General features: G+C 50.8%; 1 protein-coding gene across 9 annotated transcripts in view; it reads right to left on the bottom strand.

Moving 5' to 3' along the window:
• RARB (retinoic acid receptor beta) overlaps nt 1-22,862 on the bottom strand; it is an 824,831-nt gene that overhangs the window by 4,950 nt on the left and 797,019 nt on the right. For all 9 annotated transcript variants that reach the window (XM_058553917.1, XM_058553915.1, XM_058553911.1 and 6 more), the window contains one exon: nt 11,078-11,254. In XM_058553917.1, coding sequence (XP_058409900.1) covers nt 11,078-11,254 — 177 coding nt within the window. The remainder of the gene's footprint in view (nt 1-11,077; nt 11,255-22,862) is intronic.

The raw sequence follows: 22,862 nt of genomic DNA, 5'->3' as shown, positions 1-22,862 counted from the left end.
CACAGCAGGAGGAAATCAAGGGCAGATTCATGGAGAAGAGGCAGTGTCTCAACTAAGCCCGGAAGTACGGGGGGGATTTCTACAGGCAAGAAGCCTGGGTCACGCTGCCACAATCTCCCAATCTCACCTGACATGGCCTTGATGTACAACCCTGCTGGCCACCCTGGGACACCCGCTACCAAGGAGTCGCCTGCTCAGTGCTCTGTGCCTCGCTCAGAGCACGGGTCAACTCGGAACCATCAATCCCAATGGCTAGCAGGAGCTCCGTGCATTCCAAGCACTGATGCACCCAAGGCCACCTTTCTGCGCCAACAACCGCGAAGGGCCTCTGCCAAGCAGGTCTCTACACTAGACGTTTCTCTCTGAAAAAGTCTCCGAGCTGCTTGAGCACAGAGAGAAATTAATCCCGCCTGGACAGAAGCCAAGAGCCCAGCAGGTTGAGGGAGCAGAGAGCTTTTTCCAGATGCTGGTGCTCAGTGTGACTGGGTATGGTCCCCATGAATGTCCACCTTAACGTCAACCTAGAGGAGGACAGATGTGATCAGAAGGGTCTGCAATCTTCCTGTTCCGCGGCCATGTGCAGAGGGGAGTGGCCCTCTGAGAAAGGCACAGGACTCCCACCTGAGAGGGAACTCCCCTTATATAGCCCCCTCCTCACTCCCCATATTTCCACCAGGGCTCATAAAACAAGAACTTTTGTTAAATCTTTCATCTTGTCAAAGAAGAGCTGGGGGTTTGGGGCAAGGACACTTCCCGTGGGGAAGACCGTCCTATCTGATTGGCAGTGGGATGGCAAGAGCCTCATATCCGATGGACCATATTAACCAGGGGGTGGGCTATTGCACTGAAGGTCACATGCTCCTGTGTCCTTGCTCTGGTGTTCTCTGAATCTCCAAGAAGACGGTGAGCTAGGAGCCAGCCCTCCTCCTCCATGCAGGACTCCAGTGTAGACTTGGACGAAAGCATTAGGATACCCTGTAGAGTGAGGGTGTGGGACCTCTGCTGATAAAAAAGTCTGCCTCCAATGTCTTCTTGCTTAGAAGAAATCTCCTGAGAGGAGAAGGGTGAATATTAGCACACCTCACCTCCAACATATAATAATAGCTAATATTTTATTCATCACCAATGACATGCCAGTACCATGCTAAGTGTTTTAATATTTGACTTAATTTTTGTATGAACCCATGAGTTAGGTAGTAACGTTACCCCATTTTACAGATGGGGAAACAAACTCAAATAGCTGGTCCCAGGCCACATAACCACTAGGTGGCATGATCTGCTTCAGGCTGTCTCCAAACCTGTGCTCTTAACCTCTGCTCCACAGCTGCCTCGTTCCTCTTGATGCCACTATCCAATCCCAGACACCTCTCTGAGGTGGGGTGACCTCGGGCCCAGCACTGATTTACACATCAGCCTCATCTGTCTCCTGGCCTGGGTGCCTTTGTGACCTACCTGGTATTCAAGAGCGCATGGCCTATGGCCTGGAAACAGAAAATTCTACAAACTTTATACGGGGAGGGGTGTGATCTAAACCAGGACATGTCCTCAAACTCTGAATGTTCCTTGTGTGACCAGATGACACAGTGGACTGGAAAGCACAGGATCACGAATGAGAGTGGTTATCAAAACCTCACAAAGATTCCTCTTCATTGCATGGGTGGTTGTTTTCACCTCTCAGATATTTGCCAGGGACCTCTCTGAGCCCAGCCATCTTCTCTGGGTCCCCGACTGGCTGGCCTGTGCCCCTTCATCTTGGTAGCCGATGCAGCATGAAGCCATTCCCAAAGTCAGGGCAGCAGAGGAACCCAGAGGTTATTTCGTTCCCCTGAAAGCATGGGAAGTGCAGTGCGGTGCCCGAGATCACACAGGTAATGGTGTCCGGGCAGAACACAGGGCTGCTGGGCTGCAGCCCAGTGTTCCTCAACCACCTGGAGAAACTCAAGGAAGTGCTGCCTACGCACGGAGTCGTCACGAGACGGGCAGTCAGCGCACTCAATATTTATGGGCTCGAATTCTCCAGACGCCTTTCCAGTTTGGAATCAAATAGGTACTAAATAAGTCTTTGCAGCCTGAGTGCACTGCCAAGATGTGAATTCACAAGATCCATCTCTGCAAGAATGAAAGGAACCGGGGATTTGTTGGAAAGGACTAGAAGGCCAGGATTTAGGCATTTGCAAGCTGTCAACAGCTTACTTAGAAATTCAAGTCCAAACTGCAGCGGACAAAGTCTCTTTCGAACTATTGTATCCTGAAGGGCTTTCCTCCTCAAAAGTCGGAAAATTTTTGCATTCTGATGAAGCATTTAGACTGTGTCCTGTTGACTCTCTCCCTAGCAAGTTCAAAACCCAAACCAAGTACAAATGGGCCATCCAGAGACGAAGGCGCATGGCCCAGAATGGAAGCATGGTCAATATCTTCTTTTATCAGGGGAGCCTCTGCCCCCACTCCTGCCCCGGTGGGCCCAGAGGGCAGCAGGCATCCTCCTCATAGCTTCTGCCAGGCCGCCTCTGGAGAGAAACCTAGGAGTTTCATTCTGTCACACTAAAGTCAAATGCTAGTGGCAACCACCAAGTGCTTATCCAGGATTAAAACACCCTTTGTTTGAAAAGAGGGTATTTTATCTGGCAAGAGGAGCATGCAAGTCCCATGAGATGGGTAAAAATAGCCCAGGCAAGGCTGACCCACCAAAGGAGGGCCCTGTGAGACAACACAGCTCTGTTGATGGGCAAAGCTGATCCTCCTCGGAGCAAGAAGGATCTCTCTTCCTATGAGGATGACTGAGTATCTTTCCACTGCTTCCTGATGGCTCCCTGGAGCCGACCGCCTGAGGCTGGAGCCCTGGGAGGACCTAAGCACATGAGAGCCCAGAGGCAGAGCCAGAGACTTGTCCACTTTTCTCCTTGTTCCTGTGACCACCCTAATCCAAGCCACCATCGCCTCTCCTCCAGTGAGGGCCTCGTAACCCATCCCTTACCTCCACTCCCACTCAGCAGCCAGAGCACGCTGTTCAAATGGTCATCGGAGGACATCTCTCCCCGGCTAAAATCCCTCCAACGGTTTCCAGTCGTCTTTACATTCATAACATCCACACCGCTTCCTGTGGCCTCCACGGCCTCCACCTACCTTGCCACCTACAACTGCCCCTTCTTTCCCCTTGCTCATTACCTTCTGCCCATACTGGTTTCCTCTCTGAATCTCCAGCAACTTGTTGTCACAGCAAAACATTTGCACTTGCTGTTCCCTCTGCCTTCGATGCTTTTCCCCTGATCTTCATGTAGCTGATTCTTCCTCCTCAGAGCTCAGCTCAAATGTTACCTCCTCAGCAAGCACAGTGAACACACTTCCTAAAACCCATTATTTTCTACCACATCATCCTAATTTTTTTGAAATATGAAATAAAATTGTTTCAAAATTGAGATATAACATGTGGTGGTTTTAAAATATGCCCATGAATTCTTTGCTACAACTCCCTTTAAGGAATGAAGCTTCATTTCCCTCCCCTTAAGTGTGGGCTGGAACTAGTGACTTGATTCTAACGATGGAATGCAGTGGAAGGGATGGTGTGTGACTTTGGAGTCTAGGTCATAAAAGGCATTGTGGCCTCCTCCTTGCTTGCTCTCTTAAATCTCTTGTTTTAAGGGAAGCCAGCTGACATGTCTCGAGGACACTCAAGCAGCCACATGGAGAAGTCCACATGGCAAGCAAGTGCGCCCTTTTTTTTTTTTTTTTTTTTTTGTCAACACTACCTTGCCAGGTGGACATGAGGAGCCACCCTGCAAGCAGCCCCTCCAGCCCCTGTCAAGCCTTCAGATGATGCAGCCTGGCCAACGTCCTGACTGCACCCTCACGAGAGACCCTGAGGCAGAACCAGCTAGCGAAGTCAGTTCCTGACCCACAGGGACTACGTGAGACAATAACGCTTATTGTGTTAAGCTGCTAAGTTTTGTGGCAGCTCGTTAGGCAGCAATAGATAACTAAGACAACACACTTGCCTTGAGCTGTGCTCACATCTCAAGGGTACAGCTGAATGCATTTTCCCTAAGTATACGCCTGTGTAGCCACCACCCAGATCAAGATGCGAATAGTTCTAGAACCTACAGGCTCCCTTGGCCCCTTCCTGATCAAACCTCCTCCCTAAAGTAACCATTATTTTGACCTCTATTCTTATAGATGAGTTGTGCCTGTTCTTGAACCTTAGATAAATGGAATCACACAGTATATTCTATTGTGTGTCTGGCTTTTGTTCACTCCATGGCATGTCTGTGAGATTCCCCATGGCAGTGCATGTAGCAGTGGTTCTTTTTCATTGCTGTGTAGTCTTCCACAGTCTGAGCCATCACTCCGCTTCATTTTCTCCACAGCACTGTCACTCTCTGAGGTTACTGACCCATCACCCCTCTAGAAGCTCATCTTCTAGAAAGAGACTGTTCTTTATCTGTCTTGCTCCCTGCTGTTTCTTTAGCATCTAGGACAGTGTTGATCACACAGCAGGCACCTAATAAATATTTGTTCATTTAGAAAGGAACTGGATTCTGTCATCAGAATTTCTCCCACCTCGTCACCCCCTGTGGGGGTCATCCAGGGATTTTTAAGTTTTTAGGCAAAGGAGAAAGCTCAAATTTGCTCACTCATCCCAGGCTCTGCACTAATTGTATTTGGCAACCTGTGGGCAGATCCTGATCTGATTTGACTGTTTCTCGTCCAGTGCTGGTGGGAATGCTGAATAGTGAGAATAATAACAGTCACACATCCAGAGCTTTGCGCGCTGTCCTCCTCCACGCGCTGGCGGTACATGGTACCTGCTGTGACGAGCTCATGGGAACAAAATGTTTTCCCCAGCGGGACCTGCCACCAGCCTGCCTTTCATGACACGTCAACCGGCTTCCCCCAAAAAAAGAGATTTAAGAGAGCAAACAAGGAGGGGCCACGATGCCTCTTACGACGCAGTCTCCGAAGTCACACCCTGTCCCTTCCACTGTACCCCGTCCTTTTCTCACTGTGACTGCTTCCCAGACCAGCATTCGAGGAGCCATTGCTTTAAAATGTTGAGAAATATGTGGAGTTAATTTAATAATATATTTTACTTAACCTAACAGATCCAAAATATTTTTGCTTCAACATATAATATAAAAAAATCATTAAGGAGAGACTTTACATTTTTAAAAGTTGTCTTTGAAATCGAGTGTTTATTTTACAGTTACAGCACCTCAGATCAGCCACACTTCACGTGCTCACCAGCCACTGACGGCACGTGGCTACCGTACTGGACAGCACAGCTCCAGACAACACGCGCGTGTGCGTGTGTGCGTGCGTGTACATATATACATACAGCAGCTCAGTACTACACAGTTCACAAAGGCAGTCTGGGCTCTCAGTACTGATGATGTGATGATGCTGATGATGGCGACGATGCTAATTAAAGGCGCACCTACTACGTGCCAGGGACTGTGCTAAATGTTTCACGTGCATTAACCCAAGTAATTCTCCCAACAACCTTATTAGGGACAAGCTACTGATACACCCCTTTCACTGATGAGATAACTGAGGCTCAGAGAGATCACCGAGCTTCCCTAAGTTCATACAGCTCCCAATGGCAGAGCTGGGATTTGAACCCAGGGAGTCTGGCCCCAGAGCCCACTCTCTCAGCTACCACACTGGCTGCCTCACAGTGACTTCCGGGGACTGCCAGGGTGGTGGCTCCACACCCACAGGGGGGTAAGCTGAGACTCAGAGAGTCACAGGACTGCCTCACGATGGCACAGGTGGCTGTGGGACCGCAAGCCCAGAGCTCGCTCCTCCAGGCTGGGGGCTAGTCTCTACTGAGTCCCGGGAAGGGGGAGGACAGGTTCCTGTGGGAATGGCCCTCCCTGCCTGTACAGCCACATGGTCCCCAGGAGCCACACATCACGTTTTGAAGTCACGCAGGGCAGTCTGTTTTGCGTCACCAGAAGCAAGGTGCTGTTGCGGCTGACGTGGGAACGTTTGCCCCTGGGGGAAAGTGAGGCCAGCGAGGGGCAGGCCCCAGGGAAGCCCCGTGGTGCCACCTCACCCTTGAAGCTTGCTCAGATGCAACACTCAGAAGGCAGCACATGTTCTGGAATTCCAGTTTTAATCTTTAATTCATTTGCTCATCCATCCATCCATCCATCCATTCACTCATTCACAAATATTCATTGAATGCCTCTTTTGTGCCTGGATCTCTGCACGGTGACCAACCCCACTCTCATGGAGCCGACAGTCCAGTGTAGAAAGCACCGGCAAACAGACGTCTCACCACAACACGTGTCAAGTGCAATGAGACAGGTCAGTGGGGCGGGGGTCACAACTGAGTGGCAGGTCAGGAAAGACTTTCCTGAGGAGGGGGCATTCAAGCTGAGATGATAGGTTGGCCGGGAAGAAAGGGGGGATGGGCGAAGGGAGGGTATTCCAGATAAAAGGAACCCAACCTTGGGGGAGCCCTATGGGCCTTCGGTTTCCCCTTGGGCCTTGGCAGCCTCATCTGCAAAATGTTAATAATAACAGAATCCCCTGGAGGGTGTAGTGAGGCTTAACAACAGCAGTAATAACATGTGAGGTGACTGAGGCCTATAATGTTCCAACACTGTTCCAGGTCCACTGGACCACTCATTTCATTCTCTCTGGACACTGAAAGAAAGCTTCTATTATCACCTTCATTTTCAGTATGAGGAAACTGAGGCTCAGAGAGGGGAAATAACTTTCCCAAGGTCACACAGCCAGTAAGCGGCAGAGCCAGATTTTGAACCCAGGCAAGCTGGCTTCAGAGCCCACACTGACCAACACTGTTAATAGCTGGGGCAGCCAAAAGGGGAGCAGGATGGATGTGGAACCATGTTGGGGCAGGGGTAGGGGCAGAGGGGGAGGCAAGTTCTATAGTGAAACTGGGAGCGGGCGCGGGGTGGGTGGAAGGACTGCCAGTTCCAGGAGGGCAAGGCCTCATCTCTCCTCTCACATCATATGTCCAGTGTCCAGCACACAGTAAGTGCTTAAATGTGGGGGATTTCTTTCTTCAACCAGTATCTATCCACGCTGTGTGACCAGAATGGACATTTAAAACAACAGCCAGACCACAGCTCACCTCTGGTCAGCCCAAGACTCCTTATGACTCTGAGAATGGAAATCCACGCACCATCTCACACCCACGTCCTCTCCATCCAGCCCTCCTGCTCCCCTCGCTCATTGCCTTCCAGGCACCCTCACTCTGCACTGTCCCTCAACCGCCAGGGCCTCCCCTGCCCCAGGGCCTTTGAACTCTACCCTCTCCAGGTCCCCCTCCCACTTGCACACCTCTCCCCACAGTGTCTGTTACTGGTTCCCGATCTTTCTGTCCTTTCCTTCAGGTCTCTTCAACGGTCCCCTGCTTCCCTAACCACACACAGAAACCAAACCCTCACACCTCAGTCAGCTCGGTCCCTTGATTCTGCTTCTGCTTTTCTTTGTAGCACTTAAGATGGTGCTTAATCCATTTGCTTGTTTATTATCTGTCTCTCCCCATCGTGATTGTAAATCAACCCCCCCACCCCACGCCCAGCCTCGGCAGCACGTCCTGCACTGACGGGTCTTCCTACCACAGGGCCAGCCCAGCGGGCAGCCGTGCACCCAGAACACATGGCCTGTCTCGTCAGGAGACCACACACTACACGACGCACTGGTGCCTGTGAATGGGTGGCACTAGGACAGGGCTGGTGACCCCTGGGACAACCTTGACTTTCCTTTCTAGGGGCTGAGAAAAACCTCAGCCTGGGTCTGTCTGTCCATCCTTCTGGCCTCTCCGTCTCACTCTCCATACATCAATGGCTGAGATAAGAAGATTCTTCCAAACAGATCAGCTGGCTGATAGTCTCATCCAAAAGATGCGCTTTGAAGTGGTGCATTTTTCAGGATCTTGTGATTAACTGCCTTTGCTACAAATTCTTGGAAATGAGCTCTTATCTGGAGCCACATAAGTATTCCTTCCGCTTCGTCTCACATGACTGGAGGTCTCTGCCCTTCCCTGGCTCGGGCTTTTCTCCTCTGCTTATTGCACCCCAACCCAACCCCTCACCCCTGTGAGGCCAGGAAGGAGTGGGTGGAAGGTTCCTGACTCCTGCCACCGAGGCTGGGACTGCCCTCAGGTGCTTGCGACAGCTCTGGCCCCACTTTCACCATCACTGACAGAGCACCTACCACACGCTCCGTGCTCATATCCATGACCGTATGTAGGCCCATTTAAGAAATGACCCAGCCGGCCCTGGTGGTCCAGTGGTTAAGATTCGGTGCTCTCACCGCCGCAGCCCGGGTTCATTTCCTGGTCAGAGACCCGCACCACCTGTCTGTCAGTTGTCATACTGTGGCGGCTGCGTGTTGCTGTGATGCTGAAAGCTATGCCACCGGTATTTCAAATACCAGCAGAGCCACCCATGGTGGACAGGTTTCAGCGGGGCTTCCAGACTGAGAGAGACTAGGAAGAGGACCTGGTCACTCACTTTCGGAAAAAATTGGCCATGAAAGCCCTATGAATAGCAGTGGAGCATTGTCTGACACAGCGCCGGAAGGGAGAGGATGGAGCAAAAAGACAGGGCAGGGCTCTGCTCTGCTGTGCACAGGGTCGCTGGGAGTCGGAATCGACTCGACGGCACTAACAACAAAGGAATTACGTTGTTAATGCCGTATTGATTTGCATCCCTATTTTATAGATAGGTAAACAGAGGCTTGGAAATGGCAAATAACTTGACTAAGGTCACAGAAATTGTTTCCTGCTCTAAGTGACGCCACCGAGGGCTAAGGGCTGATTCTCGGATCCACGGGCAAACCAGAGGATGCTGTGGGGTTCAGTGCAAACTGAGACGGGTGATGATGGCTGCTGGAGGTTGGACAGGGATCTGTAGGAGGTCTAGCACCGTGATCGTTATGCCTATGGTGGTGTGGAAACAAGACGCTTTCCGGGAGGATCTCAAAGCATCTCTCTCACTCCATCTTTCTCAAAGGGCTGGAGCTGAGGGAATCACACACTGTCACCACCTGGCAGCTAGACAAGAGGAGGACCAAGAAATAAGCACAGGGACAGAGTCAGAGCCCAAGCACGGGGAAGGCCCTGGGCGCTGCTGGGTGGCCATGTGCTGCAGAGGACTCAGAATTCCACAGCATCCCCTGGTGCAGACACGGACTTGCTGCGTGTCCCTCACACACCACTCCGCCACTCTGGGCCTCTGGGGTCCCTCTCATGACGTGGCGGTAACTCCAGTCTCTAGCTATATCACGGGGGTGTTCTGAGGCTTAGGTGAAATTCTATGGAGCACCACACATTAAGCACTGGTGAGGAAAGCATTAAAAAGCTTGGGCTTTGCTGCTCATCATTCTACTAGCTCATCACTAACATCATGATTGATTTGCCCAGGCTGCCTCTATCAATCTCCGGTGATCTGTCCGGCTCTCTCCCCGTGGCCCTCACCTCTAACACCACCCCCGCCTACGCTTCTAATCCTCCACAGCTGCACTTCCTCTCACGGCTTTGGAGTCGAAAGATTTGGGGCTCGAGTTTCGGCTCCAGCACTCACCTGACTTGGGTGACCCACTGAGCCTCCAGCTCCTTATCTGTAAAATGGGCTGAATTCCCTTCCCCAGGCTCACAGAGTTGTGTGAAGCTCAAAGGAACTGAGGCTGCAAACTCTACAGGGTGCGGGTGTGTGACAGACTTTGCTGCTCTGGGGGTTCGGTTTTTCTGAGTGTTTCCTAGGTTGATCCCTGACCCTGTGATTTCTTTTTTTTTTAAAGATTTTATTTATTTATTTTTTCCCCCCACAGCCCCAGTAGATAGTTGTGTGTCATAGCTGCATATCCTTCTAGTTGCTGTATGTGGGACACGGCCTCAGCATGGCCAGAGAAGCAGCGCGTCAGTGCGAGCCCGGGATCCGAACCCGGGTCGCCAGCAGTGGAGCGCGCTCACTTAACCACTAAGCCACGGGGCCGGCCCATGACCCTGTGATTTCATGAGAAGAAAAAATATCATACATGCTCTCAGGATGCCTGGGACCTGTCGCTTACTGAGTAACCACGACCACTCCTCCTATGACCCAACCAGCACATGGAAAGACACACAAACATTCAAGCTTCCTGCACAACCGCTCCATCCAGGGGCCTCTCTCCACCAGGCCAGGATTGTGTGTGTGTGTGTTTCACTCGAGTGAGTAACTGTATTTGCTTTGCACAATGGTTTTACACAAAGTCATGAAAGATGTAATGAAAAGAAAAATCTATGCTTTTAAATCACCTCAACAGCTAATTTTACTTTCTCAATTTTCTGATGCAGGACTAGGGTCCAGCCTCCCCTCCCAGTGCCTCCAGAGAACTGTCAGCATACACACCCCCAGGCAGGACACATCCCTGCCGCCTCTAGTGGGAGCTGCTTGCCTGCCCAAGGAAACAGTCCCAGTCAGGATTGACCACACCATCCCTGAAGCCCCAATAGGGAGAGAGAAGGTGGATGTACAGCCAGCAGAGATCCTCCAAGGACGAGGTGTGACAGTGTCCTTCCCCTCTCCAGGGCCCTAGGAGACACAGTGTGAGAACAGCAGGGGACAGAGAGGCATCACGGATTCCCTTTTGCACAGCTGGGGAAGTTGAGGCCCACAGAAGGAAGGGATTTTCCCAAGGCCACTCATGGAGGTGGTGTGAGGTCAGGGGGTGCAGTCAGAGTGCTGTGTGCCACCTCCAGTCGGTTTAGCCTGGGCAATCCTGACGGCCCTTCAAAGACCTACAGGGCTGGCCCGTGGAAGGGGTGAGGGGTGAGCAAGCTGTCACTGAAGGCCTGTGACCAAGACTGACTGGGCCCTTTCCCAAGGTCATGTAGACGAGGCTCCCATACTGGGCAGAGAGGGTAGCAAGGTTCTGCCCAGCTCCAGGGGGTCTCTGAGCCTTTGGCAATCAAACTGAGATTCAGGCAGGGAGGATGGGACTCGGTGTGCAAAGGAGGTGAGAGGAAGAGAGGCTGGAAACCGAAGCCTCTGGAAGTCTTCAAAGCATCCCAGCCCCCTCTCCCCCCGCCCCAACCCCCCACCTGAGAGTTCAGAAGGGCACATACCAGGATGTCCAGGCAGGCGGCCTTCAGCAGGGTGATTTGGTCTGCGATGGTCAAGCCGGTGAAGCCCGGCAGACGTTTAGCAAATTCCACGATCTTAATAATGCACTTGGTGGCCAGCTCGCTGAATTTGTCCCAGAGGCCCAGGTCCAATCGGACTCGATGGTCAGCACTGGAATTCTAAGAGGGAGAGAAAACGCCATCAGGGGTAGTTTCTGGGAAGCCCAACGGAAGGCGGGAACTCAACACGTTTCCTATTTATGCGCTGACATGTCAGTCCTGCCCAGGGAGCTTCCTGGTGGGGTGGCTGAGTTTTTAGCTTGGATTCATCTTTCAAAAATGCTCAAAATCTTATCTGTGTACCACTGGATAATCAAGTAACAGATGAGGGGACCTTCTCTTTATGCAATTTTTCCAGCTGATGAATGAAGTAATGATGGAATGAGGAGTCACCATTTTCTAACTCTGATGAATTAATGGCTCTAGGCATTGACCAACGGTGGTGGCTAATATCTTAAAAAGAGGCAACCTGTCATTTGGGTGTCCTGATGGAAACACACACGCCACCAATGAAACAGTCAAACTTGAATCAGAGCGAGCCTCTGGATCTAACTACAGGAAATCCAGGAGACAGAGGAACATGGTAAGCTACACCATGGGGGACATGACTGTCAACCTCCAGAATGTAGGAGACCCCATAAGACCAATGAATTGGTTCCTTCCACAAATACACTAAAAGGGGAAAAAAAGAAACGGAAAGAGGAACCTATGGATTAAAAGTGACTCAAGGGCTGGCCCCGTGGCTTAGCGGTTAAGTGCGCGCGCTCCGCTACTGGCGGCGCCGGGTTCGGATTCCTGGCGCGCACCGACGCATCGCTTCTCCAGCCATGCTGAGGCCGCGTCCCACGTACAGCAACTAGAAGGATGTGCAACTATGACATACCACTATCTACTGGGGCTTTAGGGGAAAAAAAAAAAGCAGAAGGATTGGCAATAGATGTTAGCTCAGAGCCGGTCTTCCTCAGCAAAAAGAGGAGGATTAGCATGGATGTTAGCTCTGGGCTGATCTTCCTCACAAAAAAAAAAAAAAAAGTGACTCAACTCAGATGCCCATTAACCCATGAATGGATAAAGTGTGACACAAGCAGGCAATGGAATGCCAGTCGGCAGTAACAACAGAGGAAACACTGATCCATGGCATGCTGCAACACGGGTGAACCTTGGAAGCATCACGCCGAGTGAAAGACGGCAGACACACAAGCCAACACACAAAATGATTCCATTTACATGACACTCTGGAAACAGCGACACAACAGTGACAGGGAACAGATCAGTGGCGTCCCAGTGCTGCGGTGGGGAGGGTGGACCACACTGGTGCAGGAAGGGACTTTCTGGAAAGATGGAAACGTCCTACATCCTGACTGGGGTGGTGGTTACAGGACTGTATACTTTTGTCAAACTCATCAAACTATACCTTTAAAAAAGATAAATCGTTTATTATGTAAATTATACCCCAATAAACTTGACTTAGAAAAAGAAAGATTTCTCAGGAGACTCATGACCAATTACAAGGTGTAGACCTTATCTGAATTCTGATACAAATAAATAAACTGAAGAAATTGTGACATAATTGTGACATATATGAGAAAACTGGAAATCTGAGATACTAAGGGGTGTGAGATGTTAATTTTATTTTAGGAGGTGTAATGATAGCATTGCTGTTATGCTTTTGTTTGCAGAAATTTTCATCATTGAGAACACATATTAAAATATTTACAGACAAAATGACACGTTTCCAATTTACTTCCAAACAATATGTAATGAGGGGAGTGTGTGTGAGGTGGATGGATGATGAGACAAGACGCTGTGGAGTGATCACGGGCGCTCACTATTCTATTCTCTCTTTCATATTACTTTTGCAATTTTTCATAATATTGAGCTGCTGGATCTAGCCATGCCTGATCCACACAGGATTTTCTTTTTTTAATCTAAGTTGATTTGAGTTTTTTCTATCACTTGCAATAGGAAGAATTCTGACTAACATCCAGTTGTAGCTCAAGATGCTTTAGGTCTGAGAGTTTCCCATTCTCCCCTCAAAACTGCCAACACTTAAAGAAAAGGTCCCACCTCCACTGCCACCACTCTGGTCTGAGCCACCATCACCTCCTGCCTGGATTATTGCAACAGCCTCCATACCAGTCACCCTCATTCCACCCTGGCCTCCTAATACTATATTCTTAGCAAAAGAAAAAGGGATCCTTTCAAAAGATAACTCAGAGCAAGTCACTGTGCTGTTCAAAATCTCCAATGTTTCTCATCTCACTCTGATGAAAAGCCCAAGTCCTTTCAACGGCCTGCAATGCCCTCTGAGACCCACCCCTGCTCTCTGACCTCGTCTCCTCCCACTCTCCCCCCAGCTCACTCCACCCCAGCTATTTGTCTCCCTGAACAAATGGGCCATGCTCCTGCCTCCGGGTCTTTGCACTGGCTGCTCCACCACTTGGATTGCTTTTCCCCCAGATAGGCTACATGATGCACTCCCTCATTCCTTCAAGACCTGACCAGATGCCCCTTTCTCTTGAGCCCTCCCTGACTGCTCTATTGAAAAGTATAGTCCCCTCCTACCCTGCACTCCAGATGTTCCCATCCTGCTCTGTTTCCAGCACTGATCTCCTAAGACACTGGCTCTTTCCCCCACTTGTACAGGGGCTCTTGTTTGCTTCCTCAGGGCTGTACTGTCGGCGTCTAGAACAGGTCCTGGTACCAAATAGGGGCTCACTAATATTTGCTGAATGAACCAATCAGTGAGTGAAGGTCCCACAAGTTCTTGCTTTTTAAAAATGTCTCAGGATGACTAACATTTTGAGGACCAGGCTCTCCCGGGCTGTGGCCTAGGCCTGCTCATGAGGCCTCTGCTGCCTCCAGAGGCAGATCTGAACCATCCAAGGAGAGGCCAGGCTCCCCGGACTGCTGACAGATGGAAATAGTTCAGTAACAGGTACCACGCGTCCCAAACCCAGACCTTCAGTTCCTCCCCTCAGTGAAAATCAGTCCACAGAGTCAATAATATCAACGAGCTTTTGGTTTTCATGTTGGTGAGGAAAACCTGAAAGAAAGGTTGCACAAAGGATGTCACAGAAGCCCTAAAAAAGGTGGTGGCCAACGTTGCCTTCCACAACATCCCTGCGGAAAGTAGGCACGTATCCTCCAGATTCATTTTCTTCTTTCCTCACGGACCGTGGTGGAAGCAGTACACTCGGGGAACGCAAGATCAAGATGCGCGGCCGCTCGGGCTGTAATTAAATTTCATAGGCAGTTTATCCGGTTCGTAGGAAGATGACACGGAAGAGAGGGACGGACGGGCGAGCTTACGGCGGGAAATCATTTTACAATAGGGAATCCGTCTGGAAAGAAAGGCATTGCCCCGAGCCAGCGAGTGGGAACGAAATCTTCATCAGCATCTCTGAGGTTACTTTATCACGCGCGCCGAGAGAGAAGCCTGTCGTGCCTTCTATTAAAAATAATGCACAGCCGTCTTAACGGCATGTAAATCTAGCTCACTATTATGCAAACTGAAGGGAAGAGGCAGTTAATAAAACACCAAATAACCTGGTGTTTTATTAGACTGGTTGCTGGATTCAGAGGCAGGAGGTTTAAAATGGCTTATATATTATCTTCCAGCTGTGGCAAATGGAGAGCTCGGCCTGTTTGGGTGGGTCATGAGGGCGGTGATGGGGGGTGCAGGGGGAGGCGTGGGTTTTCAGCAGCCTTTCTGAAACCAGAGGGGAGGGAGGGAGTGGGGGACAGGGAGAACATGGGGTGCTGGGGAGAGGCCCCTGCTGGCAGCTAGCGGGAAGCACAGGCAGGGCAGAGGGGGAGGGGCAGGCCTGCCCCAAACTCACACTGCTCCCCCCTCCCTCCACGGCCCCCTCTCTCCCCGGCCTCCTTCTGGGTGGAAGACCCTCTCCAGGCAGGAGCCCCAGCCTGCCTTCCCAGAATGCTGTGCAGCAGCAGCCCAGACGGAGGGAGACCCGCCTGTGTGGCCCCCAAGGCCCGTCTTTAGCAGCAGAGAAGCCGAACTCCTCTATCAAATCCAATTAAACGGCCATTTTGGCCACGCAAACGGATCCCTTTCTTCTGCCTGCTTGGTTCTCTGCTGCCACACGTTGCTTTTCCGACTGGCATTACTTTCAGAACAAGCCTCACAAAGGGAGCGAGAATCACCAGTGTGTTTAAAATCCTACTTGTGGCAGCTCCTGGTGCTACAGTGGTTTCATCAGGGTGGCCTGTTGTTCCTTTTTAGCTAAGGAGGAAATGTGCAATTTCTTAAAAGGAATAAAGAGTTAAGGTTCCCTGGGGATGTTGGGCATATCCGCTGAGGCGGCCTTCTCCTTCCCTAGACCTGAAGCCTTTGCCTTTCCACCATCCTGAAAGGCTGGTGCCCCTTCAAGTTCTATTTGCAGAATGTTCCTGTCATCCACATTCCATTTCTCTACTCTGTACGTTTCTCACGTAACCCCTTATCCAGGGCTTGCCCGGCGCCAGGCACTGTTCTAAGTGCTTTACAATAAACTCCCTTGCATTCTCACAACATCCTCATGAGGTAGGTACTGTTATGGTCCCATTTGGCTGATGGGGAGGTTGAGGCCCAGAGAAGTGAAGTAATTTGTGCCAGATGCCCCAGCTGTTAGGTGGAGGGTCTAGGATCACACCAGGCGGTCAGCATCCGGGCTCCCCATCATTACACCATGTCACCCTCTCACGCTTGTGTCATCATTCTACTTGCTGGTCTGAATTTTTGTCTCCTAAAGCCTGTTGTTGCCTTTGTGATCTCCCTCCTCATTGGAAACTCTGGATGCTTCCGTGAGGTGGCTAAAAGATCCCCAGCATCACCATGAAGAGAATGTTATGTGCCAGACCAGCATCTTTTTGTGGTCAGTAAACACGTATCTAGGCACTAAGACAACATGGCCTTTGGGATGTTCCAGCTGGGGTATGTCTGCCAGTGGGAGGATGAAGCATCAAGGCCCTCAACACACATGTAGCATCCTCCTCAGAACCGGAAGCTTCCAACAGGTGGGGAGAAGGCAGCCTGGCAGCCACCCTGATCTATGGGTAAAAGGTTAGACACTGTCTTCAAGGCTTGGCGCAGCCCATGGGTGGAGAGGGCTCCAAGCAATGGGCAATGCAAAGGGAGCAGGGCGGGAGGGTCTCTAAGGACTTCTAAGTGTTCCCTGAAAGCCTGGCTAGAAGCAAGGATTCCCCTGAAGGCAATGTTTTAGGGGTGCTCCTGGAGCCCCGTTGTCTAAGATTCGTGGGCTGGGACATGAGCCTGGAGAGGCCCCTTCCCCCTGGTGGTCTCAGAGATCCAGGGGACTTGGTGGAATCGAGGGGACTTGGTGGAATACAGGGGTAGGATGAAAGGTATAGATCAGTGTTCCAGAGGATGTCCACGAGATGCTAGATTTTGGGGTAGAGGGGCCATTGATGGCTTCTGGAACTCTAGGGGCATGTCTAAGAAAGAACAAAAACTCTGCCCTGCTTACCTGCCAAAGCCTTCTGCCAGGCACAAAGCAGCCGGGACCACTCTCTTTGAAGCTTTTCTTGACTGGAAACCCCTGTTGGCTCCCTGTGGCTAATGTTCCCATACCTCCTCGCAGCACACAAAGGCCCTGCCAGCCAGCCCCTACCTGTCTCCTCAGACTTTGTGCCTGTCTCTGGTCCGGGCCTCTCTCTACAAAACTCCTGGCCACGCTCATGCTAGTCCCTTGGCTGGGAACATCTTTTCCTTTTTCCACTACCCAGTAAGATCCTGGGTACTCACTTAGCACAGTGCCTAGAGAACATTTTTCTTTAAAAGATGAGGACTTATGATGTGTGTTGCCAGAGGTTTCTAAAAGCTCACGAAACATGTGACGACTTTTGAGTTTTCAGCCAGACTTGACAAAAGAGCTGCGAGTATGGAAGGGTAAACATCCGTGCCCTCCAATTCTGGACTCAGAGGGTGCTATGGGTTGAATTGTGCCCCTCAAAAAGCTATGCTGAAGTCCTAACCCCTAGTACTTCAGAACGTCCTTTTTTGGAAATAGGGTCTTTAGAGGTCATCAAGTTAAAATGAGGTCATTAGGGTGGGCCCTAATCCAATATGACTGGTGCCCTTATAAATAGGGGAAATTTGGACAGACAGACGCGCACAGAGGGAAGATGATACGAAGACACACAGGGAGAAGATGGCCATGTGAAGACAGAGGACTGGAGTAATGCATCTACAAGCTAAGGGCGCCACACGTTGCCTTCATCATCAGAAGCTATAAGAGGCAAGGAAGATTCTTCCCTGGAGCCATCAGAGAGGGCCTGGCTCTGCTGATCCCTTGATCTTGGACTTCTAGCCTCCAGAACTCTGAGACAATAAATTTCTGTCATCTTAAGCCACGCAGTTTGTGGTACTTTGTTACGGCAGCTCTAGGAAACTCTTAGAGTAGGTATGCAGTGATTGTGTGTGCTGGAAAATGAAAGAATGGTCTGGGTGGTATGGATGGAGCAGATGTGTTGACTGGCAAGAAACAGGCTCACAGAAGTTAAGGGCTGGTTCAAGGTCAGAGGACTGTGAGGCGGCAGAGCGGGGATTAGAGCTCAGGCGTCCGGACTCCCCGATCGTCCACCCCACCAGGTGCGTCTCTTCTGGAAGGCTGACCTCCCAAGTTTCAGGTTCTGATTGTCTGGCTGATCACAGTATTAGCTTTCTAAATCGAAAGCCAAGTCCACAAATGGCTGAAACTGTCCACAACACCCTTCCTTTTCTAAAGCACTGGTCTCCTGGAACGTCTTTTGGTGGTTTAATGATTCTGTTGGTGGTCATTTTTCTGAGTAGATTAACGGCTCCTTAAATCTCCATAGCTCAGCTGCATGAGCCCCTCGGAGGGCAGCTTACGTCCCATCAAGCCTGCAAGGTGATGAACAGCGGCATATGGCACAGCAGCGGGATGCAGGAGCCGACAAAGCGAGGAGCAGACAGCCCAGGCTGGCACTGCACCGCCTGGCAAGTGCCTCACTTTCCCACCCCCCACTTTCCTTTTCCAGAACCTGGGTATGTGGCTCTAAAAAATGACAAAGCATTCATAACAGGATCAAGAGGAGGAGACCCACCCATTCTGCACATCTCTGTGCCAGCAAGTGTACAAGGCACTCTGATATATTTTTCTCATTTAACTTTCCCAGCAACCCCATGAGGTAGGTACTATTCAAATCCCAGCGTAGGGATGAGGGAGCTGAGGCTCAAATGATGATTCCTAGGTCACGCAACTCCTAAGTAGCAAAGGCAAGATTTGAGCCTGGGTCTATGAGGCCCTAAAGCCCAAATGCCATAGGTACTAGGGTTATCCTCAGGGCTAGGATGTCCCCTCTGGTTCGCTCCTCCATTCTATTTTGGAGAGCTTATCTATAAATAGCCACTCCCCTGCTTTCCACCTTTCCACATGGAGTCCCTCTCCCCTCACCCTCGTTTCTGAAGGGGGTCATGGGGAGACTGGCTCTGAAGCTCATAGGTGAGCATCCTGCCCAGGCCTGGGCATGGAGGGGGGTGAAGCATATGTTTCTACCTCCCCACCCATTCCTGCTGCCTCCTGGGGCCTGCCCATTTGTCCCAAATCTACCCTAATTAGCGAAGAAAAAGGAATCAGTCTTTCAAAGCTCTGTAGGTGGGCAGCGAGCTGCCTTTTTAATTCCTCTCTGCCCACTTATCCCAAAGGCATCTGCCAGGGATGCCAGGCTGGTGAAGACGGCAGGAAGTTTCCTTGCCGTAGAAGCAACTGCCTCTCTAAAAAAAGCCCTGTATCAAAATGCTCAACTCGGAACTAAGAGCTTGCAGAGAATGTGTTATGGCTGCTGTTATTTATTCATACCCCACCTACTTCCAGAAAGGATTTGAAGTTGCTTACAGTAAAAACAGAGCTAGATGTGCATATGGAGAGTAGAAATAAAGAGAAAATCCGGATGAGAGACTGTGTCAGAGCAGCCTCAATCCCACGAACAGGCAGTGCACTTCTGGAAGGAGGCTTGGCTGCCCCATAGTTAGGAATCAGTCTCTGGAGGCGGAACTGTATTTCTATTCTCCCTGCTGGATCAAAAGAGGTGCAGAGAGTCCTCTCAAAGTGCCTAGGATGACAGGCCCCAGTTGGGGACTGATGGTGTCTCATCCCCAAACAGGCGTGAAGGGAAGGGGCCTTGGAGGCCCTCAGGGAAGCCCTGTCTTGGGCCGGAAGCAGACCCTGAGACTAGAATTTGAATGCGAGCAGCTTGTTTGGGAAGAGATGGCAGGAAGCACTGGAGGGGCAGTGGGGAAGGGGACCGGGAAGGGGAGACGGTTAGTAAAGGCCGTCCTGTGGGCACCCAAGGCTCCATCTTGTTGGGGAACCCTGGGAGGTGGTGAGAGACCCCCGAGGAGGTATCCTGCCCTGGGGGCAAGGGAGCTGGGGCATTCACCCACCAGTTTCCATCTGTCACTGGGTGGGCGCTGCTCCCAGGAGTGTCAGTGCCCCACGTGTGAGCCAAGCAGCTCTGGCAGCCAGAGAAAGCCTTTGGGCAGCGTCACTGGGGCTTGAAGTGTGAGGCACGGGGACACGGACAGGGCCCAGACAGGCCCCGCTGCACCTCCGAGAAAGCTGAGCAGGCAGCCTCACTGGCCTGGAAGCGGGTCGAATCTGACCTATGGCGTAATGAGAAGCCAAAAGGAGAGGCTACCGGCTTTCAGAGGGAGCCCCAGTGAGGCTGACCAGAACCCCTGGCTGGCTTTTGAGACGGGAAGGAGCTGTGCTGACAGAGGGAGGACTGTCCTGAGGGCGCATTTTGGTTCCAGGTCCTGTAGGAAGCCAGGCCACACCAGGGCGTGTTCTAGGAGGGGGCAAATGCTATACTTTGTGTTTGCCCTGCCCTCTTCCAGATTAGAGCGGGCGCCATTCCACCTGGCTACCATGTAAGACAGGGTCTAGGGCACTAACTAGGCCACACTAAGATACCCCCACCTGGGGAGCAGGAGAAGGGACCCCTGATATAGTAGCAAATGATGCCAGGGATTGTCATATAACATCTCTCACCTCATGACCTGGCTCAAAAGTTTCCACTTCCAGGAAGCCCTCCCTACTCTGATTGTTCTCTTTTACTGTGTCTTTTCTGGAGCTAAAAGTCTGATTTCTTCCTGGATAACAGCCACCTCCTCCTAACTAGAGGCCCAATGGCTCTTGCTCCCACCCTACCCTGTCAACCACCCTTGATGCACTCTGTGTATGGTGTGGTGGCTCAAAGGGGTGCCCTGGAGTCAGGCGTCACGGTCCAGTCCCACTTGTTGGCTGTGAGACACGGGGAAAGTTACTTAGCACTTCCACACCTCAGTTTACTCATCTGTAATATTGGGACAATAATATTCAGCCTCAATTTACTCATCTGTAATATGGGGGCACCAATACCCACCTCACAGAGTCCTTGTAAGGAGTAAAAGAATTAATATATTTTGAGTACTTAGCATGGTCCCTGGTACATTGTAAAAGCTCAATAAGTATTAGCTATAATAATAATGATGAAAACAATAAAAAAGACTCCTGATCATACACTGTTGATTTCTCTCCATTATTTGCAGACTAAAATGCAAATTCCTCAGTCGGCATTCGTGACTCTGCAAGGCTTCTTCATTCACTTCCCACTCGCTCCGAGGCCCCCCTTCCAGAGACGTGTTCCCTCTCATCTGCCCCTTCTCTCCTTTCCCTCGGCCCATCCTCAGTCAATTTCCCTGTTTCTTAGGTCAGGATGCACTCACCCGGATACTTAGCCCAATACCGTGCCTGGAGCATAGTTGACAATAAATATGTCTAAAAGGAACAAATGATACGCTCCCGGGTTATTAATCATTTTACTTCTCTGTAGTGCCAGACGCACCTGGCACGGGAGCAGGTCCCTGGAGGATCAGTTCACACCCAGGAAATGGATGTGTGGTGGATGGTGCTTCTCTCGCATCACTGTTCTATGGCTATTTCCAGGTTCCATCGTAGAGGCTTTTCACGAATTGTTTCATTTCATCTTCCTAATCATTTTACATTATCCCCATTCTACAGATGGGAAGAATGAGGCTGAGAGCAGTTAAGTAACTTGTGCACAGTCACACAGCTGATCGGTGGCTGAGCAGGATTTAAACGGCGTTCACGTGGTTCTAGTGCCCTTGCTTTTGATATGTGGCATTTGCACCTGCCACCTCTTGGTTCGTGGGCCTGCTTTACCTCCTGGGTGAACGTGAAGGCTCCCTACAGTGTCGCGCCTCGTCCTGCCCTGTGTCTGCTCTGGATTAGGACGGTGCTCCGCAAGCTCAGCGGGGGCTTGAGCATCTCCCTCGGCCCGGCAGGCGAGGTCAACAGCTCCACAGGTTAGCAGGTGTGCCCCACCAGCGTCTCTCCCTCTCCCGACACCGAGGGCCCAGGTGGGCCCCAGAAGGTCGTCCTGGGTCTTGCTACTCAAAGTACACTTCATGGCCTTTGCCATTCAGAGCGTGTTCTGCAGGCCAGCAGCCTCAGCAGCGTCTGGGAGCTTGTTAGAAATGCCCCTCCCCGAGAACTGCTGAATCAAAACCTGCACTTTATTAAGATGGCCACATGCTTCGCAAGCACGCTGAGGTTTGGGAAATACTGCTCTAGGGTCTTCCTCTGCTCCTGAGCCAAAGTCTTTGGTTCAGTGCCCCCAACCTGTGCAGCCTCAGCACGTCAGCAGCCTCACGCTCACCTAGGAAGCCGCCCGGCATGTTCTAGTACCGATTTCCACAGCAAACCCTCTGGGCCCCTTCCTGGTCACCATTCTCATTTTACAGATAACACTGTGGCACCAAGACCCAAATGCACGACTGCGTGCTCCCCAAGAATTGCTCCACAGCCCTTCCTCTCACTGTTCCTTTTTCTTTCTGGCATCACCATTTCATCTTTTTATCTTCATGACCTTTCATACTATTCTTTTTCTAGCACAGCAGTCACTAAACCAGCAAATGCTGCAATATTTGGATTTTTTTAAAAGTACGTTTACTAGTATCTTAGGCAAGCAACATAAACCACTTAAAGAGGCCAGAACAACATTCTAGTTATAGCTATTTATTCATTCAACACATATTTATTGAGTGCCTATTCTGTGCCATGCACTGGGAATATATATCAGTAAACATAATACATGCAAAAACCACTTTAAAAAATTAAAATACCTCATGATGTCTCTATGGGCACATCCCAGACCAGCCACCACATGCCTCCTCCCTTTTGATCCCACTTTCTCTCCCTCCCACCTCCTCTATGTCTAACCTCAGTGAAAGTCATTCCTAGCTGAACGCTGGGAGTGGAGGGGGACGAGCCACCTACCCACCAGGGAAGGGTCACGCCTACCCTGTGCTTCTCTGGGCCCTGGCTTAGGGGTTTTACACACATCCTCTCTGCAGTCAGGAGAGGGCCCCAATAATCGTGGTTGGCTCTTATAGCTGGACGGGTGTTTTAAAAGAATGACCCCTGTCCCCTTGGGTCCCCACTGGGCTGTATAGGTGACTGTCATGACCCATGTAACACCTCCCTGTTTTACCTGCCTCCTTCACCTGATGATAAGCCCCTGAGAGCAGCAGCCTTATCTTATTCATTCATGTCACCAGCACCTTGCACACGGCCTGGCAAATAATAAGTCTCAATTCATGTTTCTCGAGAGAATGTATGCATGACTGAATCGCAGGAAACACCATCCTCCTCAGTGACTGTCTAAAGACTACCGCAAGTCTGTC

This window comes from Diceros bicornis, chromosome 2, assembly GCF_020826845.1.
Source record: "Diceros bicornis minor isolate mBicDic1 chromosome 2, mDicBic1.mat.cur, whole genome shotgun sequence".
NCBI classification, from domain to species: Eukaryota; Metazoa; Chordata; class Mammalia; order Perissodactyla; family Rhinocerotidae; genus Diceros; species Diceros bicornis.
Note: the sequence above shows the minus strand (reverse complement) of the source record. Positions and strands in the feature narration are given on the sequence as shown.